The following is a 15,214-nucleotide window of genomic DNA, read 5'->3' as shown; positions in this document are numbered from 1 at the left end:
TGGTTATATTGTGGGAAAACCGTGAAATCATTCACTGTGTTTTGATATTAATATATATATATATATATATATATATATATATATATATATATATATATATATATATATATATATATATATATATATATATATATATATATATTAATGGCCGTTTGTTTTCAACGTGTTCCTATTGATATCGTTAATGTCAGGGTCAAATTTGACAGACATAGAATTACATATAGTTTGAGCAAGATAAAACTATTCCTATATTCGCCAATATCGAATGTGTTACTAGGGATCTGAGATGGCAAAGTAATGCTACATCTGGTCAGAATTTAATAGGCGTTTGATGTCAAGTTGTGTCAGGACAAACTGGGTCGGTTGAACCGGTAGTTGAATATTTCGTACGTAACTTTACATTAGCCAACACTGGATGGATTTGCTGACCAGGGCAGTCTTTTGCTTTTCACTGAATGGTCAAAATATAATGGCTTTGTCATGGCGATGTTTTACGACTTGCTATTGTTTAATTCGGTCACAGTTGTATCGACTTTGACTGAAAAAAACTTAATCATTGTCTTAGACTGACAGACTGACAATATTCATTCAGTTGAGCAATGTCTTTGTGACCTTGCAGGAATGGGTCTATTTTTGACAAATACTCATGTCTTCATGTGTGTTTGAATGCGTGTATTTAACTTCTGTGTGTTTAACAGGATGGCTGGCGGGATTGTCAATAGTGAAAAAGCTATCGGTATTTTTTTTGTCCGTTCGCATCAAGTTTATGTTATCATCATCAAGATCATCATCATCGTTACTATTATTATTATTAGAAAAAATGTCCTGTGTAAAAGTTCGGTCCTAGCAGGAACTTCTTCAGAGGCTTAATGACAAGTTACAGTAACAGAAAGGACAAATACACACACATAATACAGACAGGTTAATGAGCAGGGTGAACACAAAAGAGACAGATGAAAGAGGATTAGCAGACAAGGGATGAGAGAAGAAAGAAACCAACAGGGGGAAGAGCAGCGGTAGGAGATTAACTATAGGGGGACAAAGAGAGGATTAAGGAAAGGTGGTAGGGAGTAAACTAGAGAAGGACAAAGTGTGGAGAAAAAAAGTGGAAGAGATCTACGAGAAGAGGGGTGACAGAGGTGAAAAAAAAGTCATGTGAAACATCCACAATGTTAAACTATAGCCGATTTTTAATATACAGGTGCCTTATAGCTGCACAAAACATAATAACCTCTGTTTTAGTTTAGGAGGTTAGTAGAAAAAAAGGATCAGGAGGGACACTCAAGTCCCCATCAAGGACCCTATAGGAGAGAAAACAAAACTGAAGACACAAACACTCTGACCCGATTACAATGCTTAAAATGCTTGTCCAAAGCATTCTTAAACCCTTTGACACTTCTTGCAAGTACAACTTTCTCAGGCAAACCGTTCCACTCATTCACAACACTATTAGAAAAACAGTTATGCCGAATATTAATCCTACTTAGTGACTTTTGGAGTTCAAGACAATGACCTCTGGTACAACTACTATTAGCAAACATGAAAAAGTCGGTAAAGGATCAATTGTCAAAACCATACACAGTCTTAAGAACCTGAATCAAGTCCCCACGTAACCTCCTAAGCTCCAGTGTGGTGAGATTCAACATTTGTAACCGCCTATAATAAGGAACACTCTTTAAGGAACTAATCATCCTAGTAGCCCTCCTCTGGACCTTTTCAAGTACTTCCTTATCCTTAGCAAAATATGGGTTCAAAGTCTGCACAGCATACTCTAGCCAACTCTAACCAACTGCTTATAAGCCTAAGTACTATCCTCTTTCAGAAAAGCGGTTATTCATATAGAAGCGCATACAGCATCTGTATTGATTTTTTCGGATATTTTTCATCTCAGTTACACTATACTTCAAGCAATTAAATATTCGTTATTAGTATTTTGAAACATAAGAGGTTTAGAAAACGTTCGAACAAATACATAAAACTCGTCCCTGCTATAGTTTAAGCCACTTGTTTGAATACCCCTTTCTTCGCAAAATTTATTACATATTGAGGCAATTGTTCATTAGTTCAAAGAAGGTATAATGGTACACAAAACACCGAAGCTATAAATAATAGCATCTTTTTTTCTCTCAAATCAATAGACTTCACGGGTATATTAAGCTGAGCGTTTAAAATAAGCGTTTAAGTTTAATGAGTTCTGTTCGCTTCAAGATATGACAATAAAAAAAAAATCCTATTCAAGAAGCTTTTTCATAATATTGTCTATCTCGATATTAATAATTATTGAAATCTCAGACGAGATCATTTTATAAGCTGCCAACTCACTGTGTAGTTTCTTCTATCGACGGCCAGGTAGATTTTATTTAATCATATATCAGCTGGAACGAATATCATTGTTTGTTAGCATTGCGTATAAATGTAGCCTACTTGAAAGTTCTTTGGAATATTTCTTGCGACTGTAACGTTTAAGAAATATATTCTGGTTTGGCATAGTTGTGATTTTATGCAGGTAATATAAAACAAAATTTCTACTAGATTAAAGCTACTTTGACCGTGATTGAAGATGATTGTGCTATCGTTTATTTTGGGTAAGTTATACTTTATGTTAATTTAACATTAAACTGTCGTGCCTCCGCTTTTGATAGTCGTATTTTCTGTGAATGAACAGCTCACGTGTAGGTCAGGTCACATGCAAGATGATTTCTCCGTTATTGGTTAGATCAGACTTCAGCCGGGCCAAACATTACCCGACTGACCGCGTACCTAGTTTTCGATAGTACGGTGCTGTGGCCGAGTGGATAAAGGCGGTGGCATTTGAAGCAATGTGGCCTAGCTATAGGAAGGTTCCGGGTTTGACACCCGACCGGGTCGTAGTAAAGTGGGTTTTTCATCAAAGAGAAATCTACGGTTTTCTCATCTGAAATGGCTCTCTAGATTGAAAAGATTCCAAATTTGAGTTAATATGTTGAATTGGAAGCCACCCGACGTGAATGTTGTAATCCATAAGCCCTCGCGGGTGTCTCCCACATTTGTGTTTGCTTAAGCGTCGTAAAAATAACTGCTGATTATTATTATTATTATTATTATTATAATTATTTCCTGTTAACAACCGATGCTCGTTTAGGTCACATGTAAAATGACTTCCCGTGGTTAGTTACATGTTTGTTAATACACATTCCACACACTGCCCAATTGATCACGATAGTACTCAACTTGACCGTAGTGACCTGGTTTTCAAATTGTACAAGACTTACAACTGACTCCCCGCACACTTACTCGTACACAACGACTGTTTCACTGTTAACGACATGAACTCGTTACGGTCACATGCAAATGTATTACCCCGTGATTAGTTACATTTGTGAAAACTGCAGTTGTTAGTTATGTACCCCCGCACACTGACGACTGCCAGTCAGGAAAACCCTTCATGTTGAGTTTTCCCGACTGAAGCCAACGCGACTTAAAACTGGAACACTAACAGTACAAGACTACCCACGATGTTTTTGTTAACGCAACGACGATCGCGTTGGGCCGGGTCGGTAGCAGTTTGGCAGGCTGCGACCGGCTTTCGTAGTGCTAATACCGTAATTCAATTAAATTATTTCGGACAGAACTACTTCTTTCCTCAACCCTTCATCACAAATAAAGCAAGAATAATATGCCGCGTGGAGTGGGCAGGGGAAAGAATTACTGACGCGTCAGTAATAAAACCAGCGGAGCTCTAGTCTTGACCAAGCGGCGCATTTCGTGCATCGCACAAACCTACCCCTAAAAGTTATTCAGCGCCTTAGGAAGCTTCAACTGGCGGCGCCTTCCGCGCATCGTACCCAGCGGCGAACGGGGCCGAGCCAGAGCGTCGGTTGGCTAACCTGAAGGAATTATTTCGTCATCCTCTTAGAAACTGATGTCGAAACTGAATTTAGTACGCTTTGTCATGTTTTAAGAGAACTTTAGCGATGAACCATCTGATTGTTCCAAAATAACAGTGGCTCTTTCTTGTGAAATATAAATTTTAACTACCTAAACAAAAAGATTGTAAATCAACATTGCGGGGTCACTGTTCGCTCTCCGCTCATTGTATATATAAAATGCAAAAAATAAATGATTGCCTGGTACAGGAGGAACGACACACTTTTCCTTCTTCCAGCTTTAGTTTTCTCAGGAGATGTGCTTTCTGCTGAGAGCAAGATAAAAGGAACTTTCAAGTGTCGACCAGGACCAGGACCACTGCCTTCTGAGTCATCAGGACTAAACCCCAAAGGTAAATACGACGAAATATTACAAGTACTCTTATATGAAGAAATGTTTTCTAACTTTGTCTAGTAATTGATTGCAGAAAAAACAAGAAGGCTACGTTTAAAGTCTTCAAAGTACGCATAGATCAATACATTAAGGATTTATTTTTTTTAATTTGACGTCGATATGTGATAGCTCTACTGTATGTGATAGCTCTACTGTATGTGATACCTCGTTTCGTTACTTCATGTAATCAATTGTTTTGTGTGAAATCTGTTTAATTCGTTTTGCAACCACTCTTTGAGGCAGTATATGGAACTAGCTGAAATACAGTATGGCGTACTCTCATACAAATGCAATGAATTATTGTGTACACTGCTATGCAGATAAACTGACAGATTGAGAAACTGATTGCTGATATCATAGTACATTGGAAGCTATACTTGTGGTTGACGGTAGCTCGAATCCACTGATTCCATTTTCTTATTGATTGATTGATTGATTTATTTGTTTCATCACGTGAATATATACAATGTGATAGGCAGTCCTCTAAAAAAAAACTTATTGGGTAGTCATGTAAACACTATCCCGATAACACAATTGTTCTGACGGCTCAACAGTCATACAGAGTACATGGTGACTTAATGCAGGCTAGTATTATTTGTTGTTCGGAATGTAACCTAGACATAAGTTACAGTAGGCTAAAGTATGCATAATGCTATGTTTTGAGGAGTGATGTGTGAATAAACCACTAACTTTAGTGCCAATACCTAACATGTCCAGGGTGCTTTTTGCATTTATATGACTTGCCAAGGCCAAACCTTACAACATACGTTAATTTAGCCTAGGCTAGTTAGTTTACAATGATTGAAGCATGATGAATAAATAACAAAGTTACAGAGGCCAAAGGTCAACTTCCAAAGTAGACAAAATGCATATTCACGGGAGTTGATTAAATTACCAATTTAAATTTAAACATGGTTAGAGAAAGTTGTTTACAACATATTTTTTTTAGAAATTTAAGCACAACTTTTATTTTCCTGTTGAACCATGAAATCGTGTTCACAATCAACCAACCTACAGCCAACGTTGGTCCAGCAGTCTTGCAAAAACCACTTTGCTAATGTTTGACCAACAATGAAAAATGTGTCTTTGTTGCTTGGTTCAAATTTGTTGGTCCAACACGAGAATAGACTGTCTCTCAGGCCCTCGGAAGGAAAGGTCAAAGATCAGAGGTCAAATTAAGTAAAGAGAAATCTTTTGCTATAAACTCCAATGAGAAAAATTGAATACATGCAATCTTCACAGGTAATATGGGAATGTCAAGTTCTATAACATATGTGGTTACCATGGTAACTGAGGGTGACGGTCACATGTTCAAAGGTCAATTTAAGATCATAGAGAACTACATATTAGGTCATAGAGAATATAACTCTGTTCTATGCACACAGATTGGTGAAGCTAGTACACGCACGTGCAAGTTCTCCACAACAGCATTTCTTACAGCGCGTTTGTATGCAAACTAGCGAGTGTACGCACGCGTAATCGTTCGGTATAGCTGATCGCTTTTTGTTGTTTGTGTTAGATGATTTCTTCAAACTTGGTAATAAGGTGCACTGTGATAGGAGTTCATGTTTCAAAATCCTGCAGAAGGAACGGTCAGAGGTCAAATGTCGAATAGTGGATATTGACCTTTGGCTATGAATGCAATAAATGTCGATGAGACGTGCAACGTTCGGGAGGGGGGGGGGGGTTGAAACTAGTTTATGTGACCCACTATGTAAAGCAAATATTCCCTAAGGATGTTTGCGAGGGGTGCGTATATTGCCCTCTTGCTTATGTTGCTCACAGCAAGCAATGATGATGGTCTAGCTGAAAATGTAAGTGGCTGCGTTTATATATTTCAATTAAATAATTTCGGTATTCTTATAAAACTTTCACCAGATTGAATGAATTAAGTATTGTAATGGAAGTTTTGGTGAACATTTTGTTCAAATATTCATCATTCAAACCCAAAATAAAAAGAACGAACGAACAAACAGAAAAACAAGCAAAACAAATTTCACTATAAACAAATTATAATATATTGAAAAAGGAATGGATCCTCTGTGCATTCCTCATCACATATTCCGGTAATTTGCATATTTTTCAACTAAAGGGCCATTCTAATCACTATTTTGATCTTAATTATGCAACAACAGGGCAGCTATTACTTTTGAATATTCAACCAAAGTGTGCTCTTGTTAAATGAGAAATGGGTACTTTTCATCGGAAAATATGCATCTATAAGGGTTTTTACCCTGGGGAAATGGGTGGGAAGGGTTGCGTGTATGCTTGCTTGTGGGTGCGTGTTGGAGGGGCGGGATTGGGTACCCCGCCTCTGTTTTCCATTCTGGTAATTTTGGCATAGATAATAATAACGGAAGACAGGAAGCGGGTTTTGATCGTCGTCAGGTGTTTCTCTTTCACAGTTTGTCCAGATGGGTTCATTTTCTTCAACAAGTCGTGTTACTATTTCTCTGACAAAAAATTGAGACACGGAGATGCCCGCAGCCAATGCGAAGGCAAGACATCGCAACTCGTTTTCATCGAAAGCAAAGAAGAGAGCGATTTCCTCTTTGAGGAAATCGGAATGTATAATTACTGGATAGGAGCTAACGGAGAACCAAGGCCTGCCGGTGCAGAGTACAAGATTTCTGCTAGTAACGTAAGCCAATCATTGTTCTGGGATGACGGAACCGCTGTAACATACATCGATCCTTTTGGAGATTTCGGAGGCAATACTTTCAATGATCCAGACGGTTGCTACGTGATGTTCATCTCTGGCGGTACCAATAAATGGAAAGATTACGATTGTCAACGACCATGTCGTTTTGTGTGCGAATATAAAGGCAAGTAATATGTTTAACAGTTGAAATGCCAAATCAAAGGTATACTACTATTCTTGTCAACGAGAATCCCAACTGGATTTATTTCGTTCCTCAAGAAAACGAATTCGACTTATATTTAAAATTGCGCATGGTATCGATATCTCACTAGCTATATATAAATTACTAACGCTGAAGAAAAGAGATTGAATTACCGAGAAACTTGACAAGTTGTGTAATGTTAGCATACTCCATATTAACAAGTTGTTTAGAGGTCTGATGGTACTCCGCAGTGAACCTTGTCATCGATTATTAATAACCATCGCCATATATGGAGAATTATTATGAATTTGACCAAGCTGGTTCATTTCCTTTTCTCCAGTTTAAATGAAGATAAAACGACTTCCTGTTAAATAATCAAGTTGTAGAAGAGCAGAGAGATTCAAGGCTAAAACGGGATTCGAATCAATGACCTCTAATCACAATCTAATCAAACCCCCGTACTTCGTAGCCAGTCTATTATTCGATTTATTATCGATTACTAATTATAGCTTCTCTACGAAATATGGATATACAATAAGTTTGACAAGCTGTTTCAGTTTCTTTCTCCAAGTCTGAGAAATATAATACAATGTCCCCTTAGCGTACACATGTTATTACCCTGTCTAATGGTACATCGTAGGCACCCTTTTCGATTTATTATCGACTATTAATTATCATCGCCATTAAAGGGAATTGTAATGAATTTGACAAGCTGCATTATTTTCTTTTTTCCTAGGTCAAAACAAGATCAAACAATGTCCTAAAGACGTACATATTATTAAGTTGAAAGATGGTTCTTGGCAGCCACCATTATGGTCTTGGGAGAATTCGGTATGACAAACTTTTAGTTTCTACTTCGAAGTCATTATTATCAGTTTATCTGGACAAATTTTGCTCATTCATATACCCAAAATATCACATCCCTTAGTTGTAGATAGAATAACGTATGGGTTGATCGGTATTTCAAAGTTAAAGTATAGAATGACACTGATATATATGTATATATATATATATATATATATATATATACATATATATATATATATACATATATATATATATATAAATATATATATATATATATATAAATATATATATATATAAATATATATATATATTTATATATATATATGTATATATTAGTGTTTACACGGGTCCAAAAATCGGGAACCGGGTACCCGAGGGCCGTTACCCGTCGGGTATCCGGGTACCCGGAAAAATTGTTTACCCTCGCGTATCACGATTTTTAAGAAATTACATATTGGATGCTGTAATAAATGCATTATATTCTCTACTGACAATGTTTTCATGTTCAAATACGTAGGTATAAGATAAGGTATGAAACCCTCCTCAATAATATTTATTTGCTTTTGTTTCTTTCATTAACTTGTTAATAAATTAATTATTTAATTATAATTAGCATTACTACTAACATCGCACTGCCGCCGCTGCTAATGCTTGCTCGTGCACGTCTATTGGATCAAACCATATAAATATCCAATATAGTTGTTAGTTGTTACTACTACTACTATCTATTATGCAGGCCCAGGGTTCGCATTTGCCGCGATATTGCGCGATTCGCGCAAAGTGATCGCATTTGGAATAAACAATTAGTAAAAAGCCACTTGCGATTTCTGTTTTTTAGTTATCCCGTCTATAATCCATAAAAATCTCGTAAAATTCCTTGTCAGCCTTTCCTTCTATGAAATAAACGAATGAGTAAATAATTATTTCTTCCACATGGTAGCCTAACACCACACTAAGTCAATGAGAAATCTAGCTTAGTCTAACCATCTGTTTATTTGCTGAAGTTGTGACGCAGTTATAGGACATCCATGGAATACTTTCGTTATTGCTGTTATGTTCGACCAAATGGTTGCCTAACACCACACTAAGTCAATGGGGGTAATCTAGCCTACCCATCTGTTTATTAGCTGAAATTGTGACGCAGTTATAAGATATCCATGGAAAACTTTCGTTATTGCTGTTATCTTCGACCACATGGCAGCCTAACAACACACTAAGTCAATGGGAAATCTGCCTAACCATCGGTTTGCAATTTTTTTTTTTTTAAATCACACTTTGCGTAGGATTCAGTGAACCGGGTAGTATCACGTCGGGCGGGTACCTTCGTTATTGCTGTCATCTTCGAACACATTGTAGCCTAACACCACACTAAGTCAATGGGAAATCTGCCTAACCGTCGGTTTGCCAATTTTTTTTATTTTTTTTTTTTAAATCACACTTTGCGTAGGATTCGGGTAATAAATTAGGAACCGGGTAGTATCACGTCGGTCGGGTACCCGGGTACCCGGATAACCCGTGCAAACACTAGTATATATATATATAAATATATATATATATATATATATATATATATATATATATATATATATATATATATATATATAAATATATATATATAATATACATATATATATATTTATATATAAATATGTTTATATTTATATATATATATATATACATATATATATATATATATATATATATATATAAATAAATATATATATATATACATATATATATATATATGTATATATATATATATATATATATATATATATATTTATATGTATATAAATATATATATATATAAATATATATATATATAATATACATATATATATATTTATATATAAATATATATATATATATATATTTATATATATATATATATATATGTATATATATATACATATATATATATATATATATACATATATATATATATATATATATATATATATATATATATATATATATATATATATATATATATATATATATATATTATACACAAAGATTTTCAATCTCTTGGTAATTGGCAATAACATAGATAGTAACATCACTTTAATGCATCACGTCGAACTACATGTATATTTTACTATTTAATATGATATTTAAATTGACAGACACCTGCATTGATGCACAATGCGCAGCTCGATAGCTTTGATAGATATCCTGTCCAGAGTCAAGACACGTTTGGTAACATTTCCATGGGATCCCATCATTTGATTTATCGCTGGGATGACAACAGCAGTTGCAGTCTCCGTATTTTCAGAGGTAAGTTCTCAATATAACTAATAGAAAACATAATTTTCAGGGAGATCCACCCACTCGGGTAAAACGAGAGAAAGGCCTATAATTAACTACGAGTTTTATCATTATTGACGCCCCCTCCCCCCCCCCCAAAAAAAAAAGAAACGAAAAGACAAAAACACTAATGAAACTATTATTACCATGACTTTTTCAGAAAAAGAAATAAAATCGGAAATCATAAAACAAATATTGGGTTGTTATTATAGTAGTGGGTTTTTGAGATTTCTTTTATTCTTTTTCCTTTATTGGGATTTTAAGAATTTGTCAGCGGAAGTTTTGCTTTTTTTTCTCTTACAACTATTAACTAAGTTATCGACTATTTTCAGCACTCGGAAAACTGCAAGAAAAGAAATGTTATCCAAGATCTTATGTCTAACTATATGTCTAACTTAATGACTCCTGCCTGGTGGGATTTTAGTGAACGTTATAGTAACAGTTACAGTTGAAAATATCTTTCCTTTAACTATTACTTATAACACCATGGAGATGCAAGCTGGCCAATCACCATCGTTGGCATATCTTATTATTATTACTATTACTATTATTATTATTATTTATGGTGTTTAGTCTTGTTCATGGCCAAAGCCCACTCACACGATTTTACAGCTTAAGCTTGGTTATTGGTAACTTGTCACACCTACAATCTAAGTGGGCACAATTCAATCAACCTCTCCTGGGGTACCACAGTGCATCACGTCCACGTGTCCCCCGGGGGACTTCCCATAGGGTGCAGCCACAAACCGGGGCACGCAACTATTTTTACAAGTTACCTCGCAAGTCCCGACTTATACACCTGGTGCAAGAGAGGCAATGGAGTGACTTGCCCAAGGATACGACGCAATGATCTGGCCAGGACTCGAACCTGTAATCATTAGATCACAAGTCCACTGTCTTAACCACTTGACCACAGCGCCCCCTATATGTTCCTATGAAACCAGCCAATCACCATCGTTGGAAAATGTGTTGCTATGAAACCGGCCAATCACGATCGTTGGCATATGTGTTGCTATTAAACCGGCCAAGCACGATCGTTGGCTTATATGATGCTATGAAACCGGCCAATAACCATCGTTGGCATATATGATGCTATGGGATACTTAATTTCCAAAGCAGCTTAGAGAACGATGATTGCTCCATTCATGAGATGACAGAAGATTAATATTCCCCCACAAAAGACCGATAACTTGATCAATAAAGTATAGATTGTGTCATGGATCTTCGATGGAATTTCGTATAATAGTTATAGTTTGTAAAATATGGAAGCCGTTAACACGACCTTGGTTTCTGCGAGCCAAGTTTAAAATATGAGGAGAGAAACAACTGGCCACTTGACACAATTGTTAACCCTGATATCTATGATTGTTCATCACAGTAAATCCTTATTTTAAGCTAAATAGTATGCTTGGGTTTGCTTGTCTTTTAGGTTGACGGTGAATAAAACGCGTCAAGCACTACAATCACTTGACTAGGCCAGGTTATATAAAACAAGAACATCCAAAAAAAGTGAAGTCACCAAGCCACAAAATTGAATTCGTTAATGAGAAAAAAAAGAAGACCGAGATTAGCTGATCAGTAATTACGCACCACAGGAGACATGACAAACTACTAAGTCTGGTTCTTCTCACAGGAAACTCTCGAGTTATTCTATTCTTTCTTCGATTTCAGAATGTTGGAAATATATAAATATCACGACGCCACAGCCGCAGGAGCCACATGACATGTATCTCTTACGGAAGCCGCGGGTCACGAGGAATGAAGCGGCTGCTGGATGTCATTTCTTTAACAGTCATCTGATTTCCATCGACAGTATTAATAACGGTTTCAACGGTAGCCTTTTTAATGATCGAAGGAGCTTTTGGATGAACGCACAGTACAACGAAAGTAGAGGTAAGAAGCAAGGGAGAAAATTGACAGCATATATAATAATAAATATTTCTTTGATATTTATATAGTTTTTATTCTTAATGTTATGTTAATTCTCCATTCGCCACACTTGAGCTGTCCTCTTGTTTGGGACGTTCGGTCTATCATCTACCGTCTTCATCATAAATTCATAGTGAATGTTCGTTGACATCACACGCTTTTCAACCAAGAGGTCTTTAAATTACGCCTATCTGAACAGTATTGTGCAAAATATTATCACTGAAACTGTGACTGCTAGAACATTAATGTTTATCTAATGTTCCACGGATATTGACGTTTAAAACTGACTTGTCACCTCAGTAATGTACGTACGCAATAACATGGCAATCAAAAACAATAAATGCATCAATTGAACTCAGAGGGTGTTAAACAAGGGGAAGGGGGGGGGGGTAGGAGGGGGACCACGTGCCTCGAGGTTATGACAACCTTAAACAAAGAACTGTGCTCAACGCCATCCAAGCTTGTTCTGTTGTTCATATGAACACATTTTTGGTTTAAAATTAAAATAAAGGTTTGCACCGAGAAGCCGATTTCAATTTCAGTCTTTGAGGAGCAATTCAGAGTGTAATTTACATATTTTGAAGCTAAGTATAATAACGACATGAATAGCCTAAGTTATCCTGTGTGTTTTAAATGGCATGTGTAATTGATTGTTTAGTTTACTTATTGAAATGGAACATCCAATTATTTGGAAAATTGGGATGAGAGGTTTTAACTCCAAGATGTTCTTCCAAGCAATGTCTTGACCTCTCATAAAATGACCTACCCCCCCCCCTCTTACCAATGATAAGCTGATCATTTGAGGTATATTCTTAAACATAGTTGCTTCTGGCAATTGAGATCAACTAGCCAACGCATTTGTAACATAAACGAGCTGTTGCTTAGGATCTTTCTACATACCTAACTGCAGTAGTTCCTTTTCGTTTTAAAGTAACTTCCCTTTCACTTCATGCAGAGCGATCTCGGAATCAAATGATTTTTGTCAGATTAATATGTCTCATTTATATGAGCGACAACGACAAAGTTAATTTCTTTTCATTATTTTATTTTTATTGCAGGTGTATGGGAAGAGGATGGACAAGAAACAGCCCCCGTAAATCAGACTCGTCCACATGCAGTACACTGTGGGCTTTATAACCGAACGATTGGTCAATGGATTGCTACTGCTTGTAACAGCAAGTTTAGTTACATTTGCCAAAGGCCATCCATACCCTTGGAAATAGGTCAATGTGACTGACCGTTGGCGTTTCAAGGACATATAAGTACTGTAAGTTGAAGAAATGCTACAAAGTAACTCTGTTATCGATGTTGTAGATCTTACCAAATTACAATTATCATTTGAGTAAGATGATCACTGTATCGGATTGGAATGAATAAAAAAAAAAAGAAAAAAAATACAAGTACAATTGTTAGCATGAGAAAGAGACTACTTTGCGAAGTAGGATTTCGACCGAACAAGTGTTAATGTGACATTCTAGTTAATTTATGGTATCTAAAGTCTTATGTATAGCTGGTTGAATGTTTCATATCCACATTTTTTCTTCAATATAGTATACATGTATTTTTAACTTTTGATGTCGTATAGCAATCAACGTTGTATGAAGAAGCTGTTTTTAATAACTTTCCCGTACGGAAATCGCAAATATAAACGTGCTTTAATTTTGTTTACTCGTTTTTATCTTTCTCGTGTGAAATGTATAAATGTCATTGAAATTTATATTCGTAGTCAACATTTTGCTAATAATGCAGTTGAAATTTACCGTCTTCAGATTGTATGTCGCGATGCAAATATGTATAAAAACAATATGATTAAGAAAAAAAAACTTAAGGCTATAAATTTGAAACAGTCAAATTAATTTTCGTTCACTGAATGAATAAAATGTGAACAAAAACAAGCACCGCTTACCGTTTGAATTAAAGAGAAGATATTAACAAAAAACAATTAAAAATCGCCCCTCCCCCAACAAAAAAGAAAACAACTGAAAAGATTAGATATCGTTAAGTTGACTCTACAGATGTACTTATTTAAATAAAGTGTACATTAACATAGTTTTCGCTATAGCGCATGCTGTCTTTGATGCTGCACGTAGTTATTTTTTGCATATGTCTGCTAAAACTTTCCAATACGCATTTGAAATAACCACGTAGGTTATAGTATATTATATTGTAGGGGCGGCGGAGGCATGGAGTACAACGGTCACGCCCTTTATCGCAAATTTTCGTTTTAAATAAAAAAGTGTCCGTTTGTGGCAAACGTCCTAATGTCTATTAAAACCCTCGCGTCCAGCCCAGCCCAGCCCTACCCAACTTCCTCTTTCAACTTACATATTATATTGTACATATTTCATGCAGGTTTGAAAGGGGTCTTACAGATATTTGGAAGGAAAAGAATCCTTGACGGAACCAATCGCCCTAACTTAAGGATTGTTTGCTGTGTTTAGTCAGTGTGGTAGGAGTCAATTGACCAGTAAAAATCAAGAATAAATATTATAAAATCTGGTAAGAAACGTAAATTTCAAGGTAACAAGGTAACAAAGAGATGTTCAGAAAATACTGATCGAATTAATTTCCTGTATTTGTTTTTGTATATAGTGTGTTATTTTGTGTCCAACAGAAACATTTTATTGGATTCTTTGAAATAAACATATATGTTATGTGTGAAATAAATGTAAAACCAAATCATCCCTTTGTTTATGGTTTCATTTTCTATCTTTTACCTTTAGGTAAATCTTTCTGCATTCAGATTCGGCTAATGTTGTTCAACTTGAATACAGTACTATATACACACACACACATATATAAATATATAAATAAATATATATATATATATATATATATATATATATATATATATATATATATATCGTCAGTATTTTAATACATATATCGTAAGTACTATTTTGATTCATAAGAGGTTTAGAAAACGTTCGATCAAAAAATAAATAAGTAAATAAATACAAATAAATAATTTAAAAAACCCCGTCCCTGCTATATTTTGAGCGCTTGATATCATATCCCTCTCTTAAAGG

General features: G+C 35.5%; 1 protein-coding gene across 1 annotated transcript; it reads left to right on the top strand.

The window, feature by feature from the left end:
* Nucleotides 1–2,331: 2,331 nt before the first annotated feature.
* On the top strand, nt 2,332–14,146 carry LOC139977095 (uncharacterized). The gene is made up of 7 exons (XM_071986139.1): nt 2,332–2,585; nt 4,145–4,258; nt 6,705–7,124; nt 7,879–7,973; nt 10,076–10,226; nt 11,928–12,149; nt 13,244–14,146. Exons 1-7 carry the CDS (start codon nt 2,561–2,563, stop codon nt 13,420–13,422), a joined length of 1,206 nt encoding a protein of 401 aa, XP_071842240.1. The 5' UTR covers nt 2,332–2,560; the 3' UTR covers nt 13,423–14,146.
* Nucleotides 14,147–15,214: the final 1,068 nt, after the last annotated feature.

Source organism: Apostichopus japonicus, chromosome 12 (genome assembly GCF_037975245.1).
Source record: "Apostichopus japonicus isolate 1M-3 chromosome 12, ASM3797524v1, whole genome shotgun sequence".
NCBI classification, from domain to species: domain Eukaryota; kingdom Metazoa; phylum Echinodermata; class Holothuroidea; order Aspidochirotida; family Stichopodidae; genus Apostichopus; species Apostichopus japonicus.
Note: the sequence above shows the minus strand (reverse complement) of the source record. Positions and strands in the feature narration are given on the sequence as shown.

Coding starts and splice junctions, on each gene's coding strand:
- LOC139977095 (XM_071986139.1), top strand. CDS start 2,561: ATGATTGTGCTATCGTTTATTTTGG. Junction 4,259..6,704: donor ATCAGGACTAAACCCCAAAG/GTAAATACGACG, acceptor TCTCTTTCACAG/TTTGTCCAGATGGGTTCATT. Junction 7,974..10,075: donor TATGGTCTTGGGAGAATTCG/GTATGACAAACT, acceptor TTAAATTGACAG/ACACCTGCATTGATGCACAA.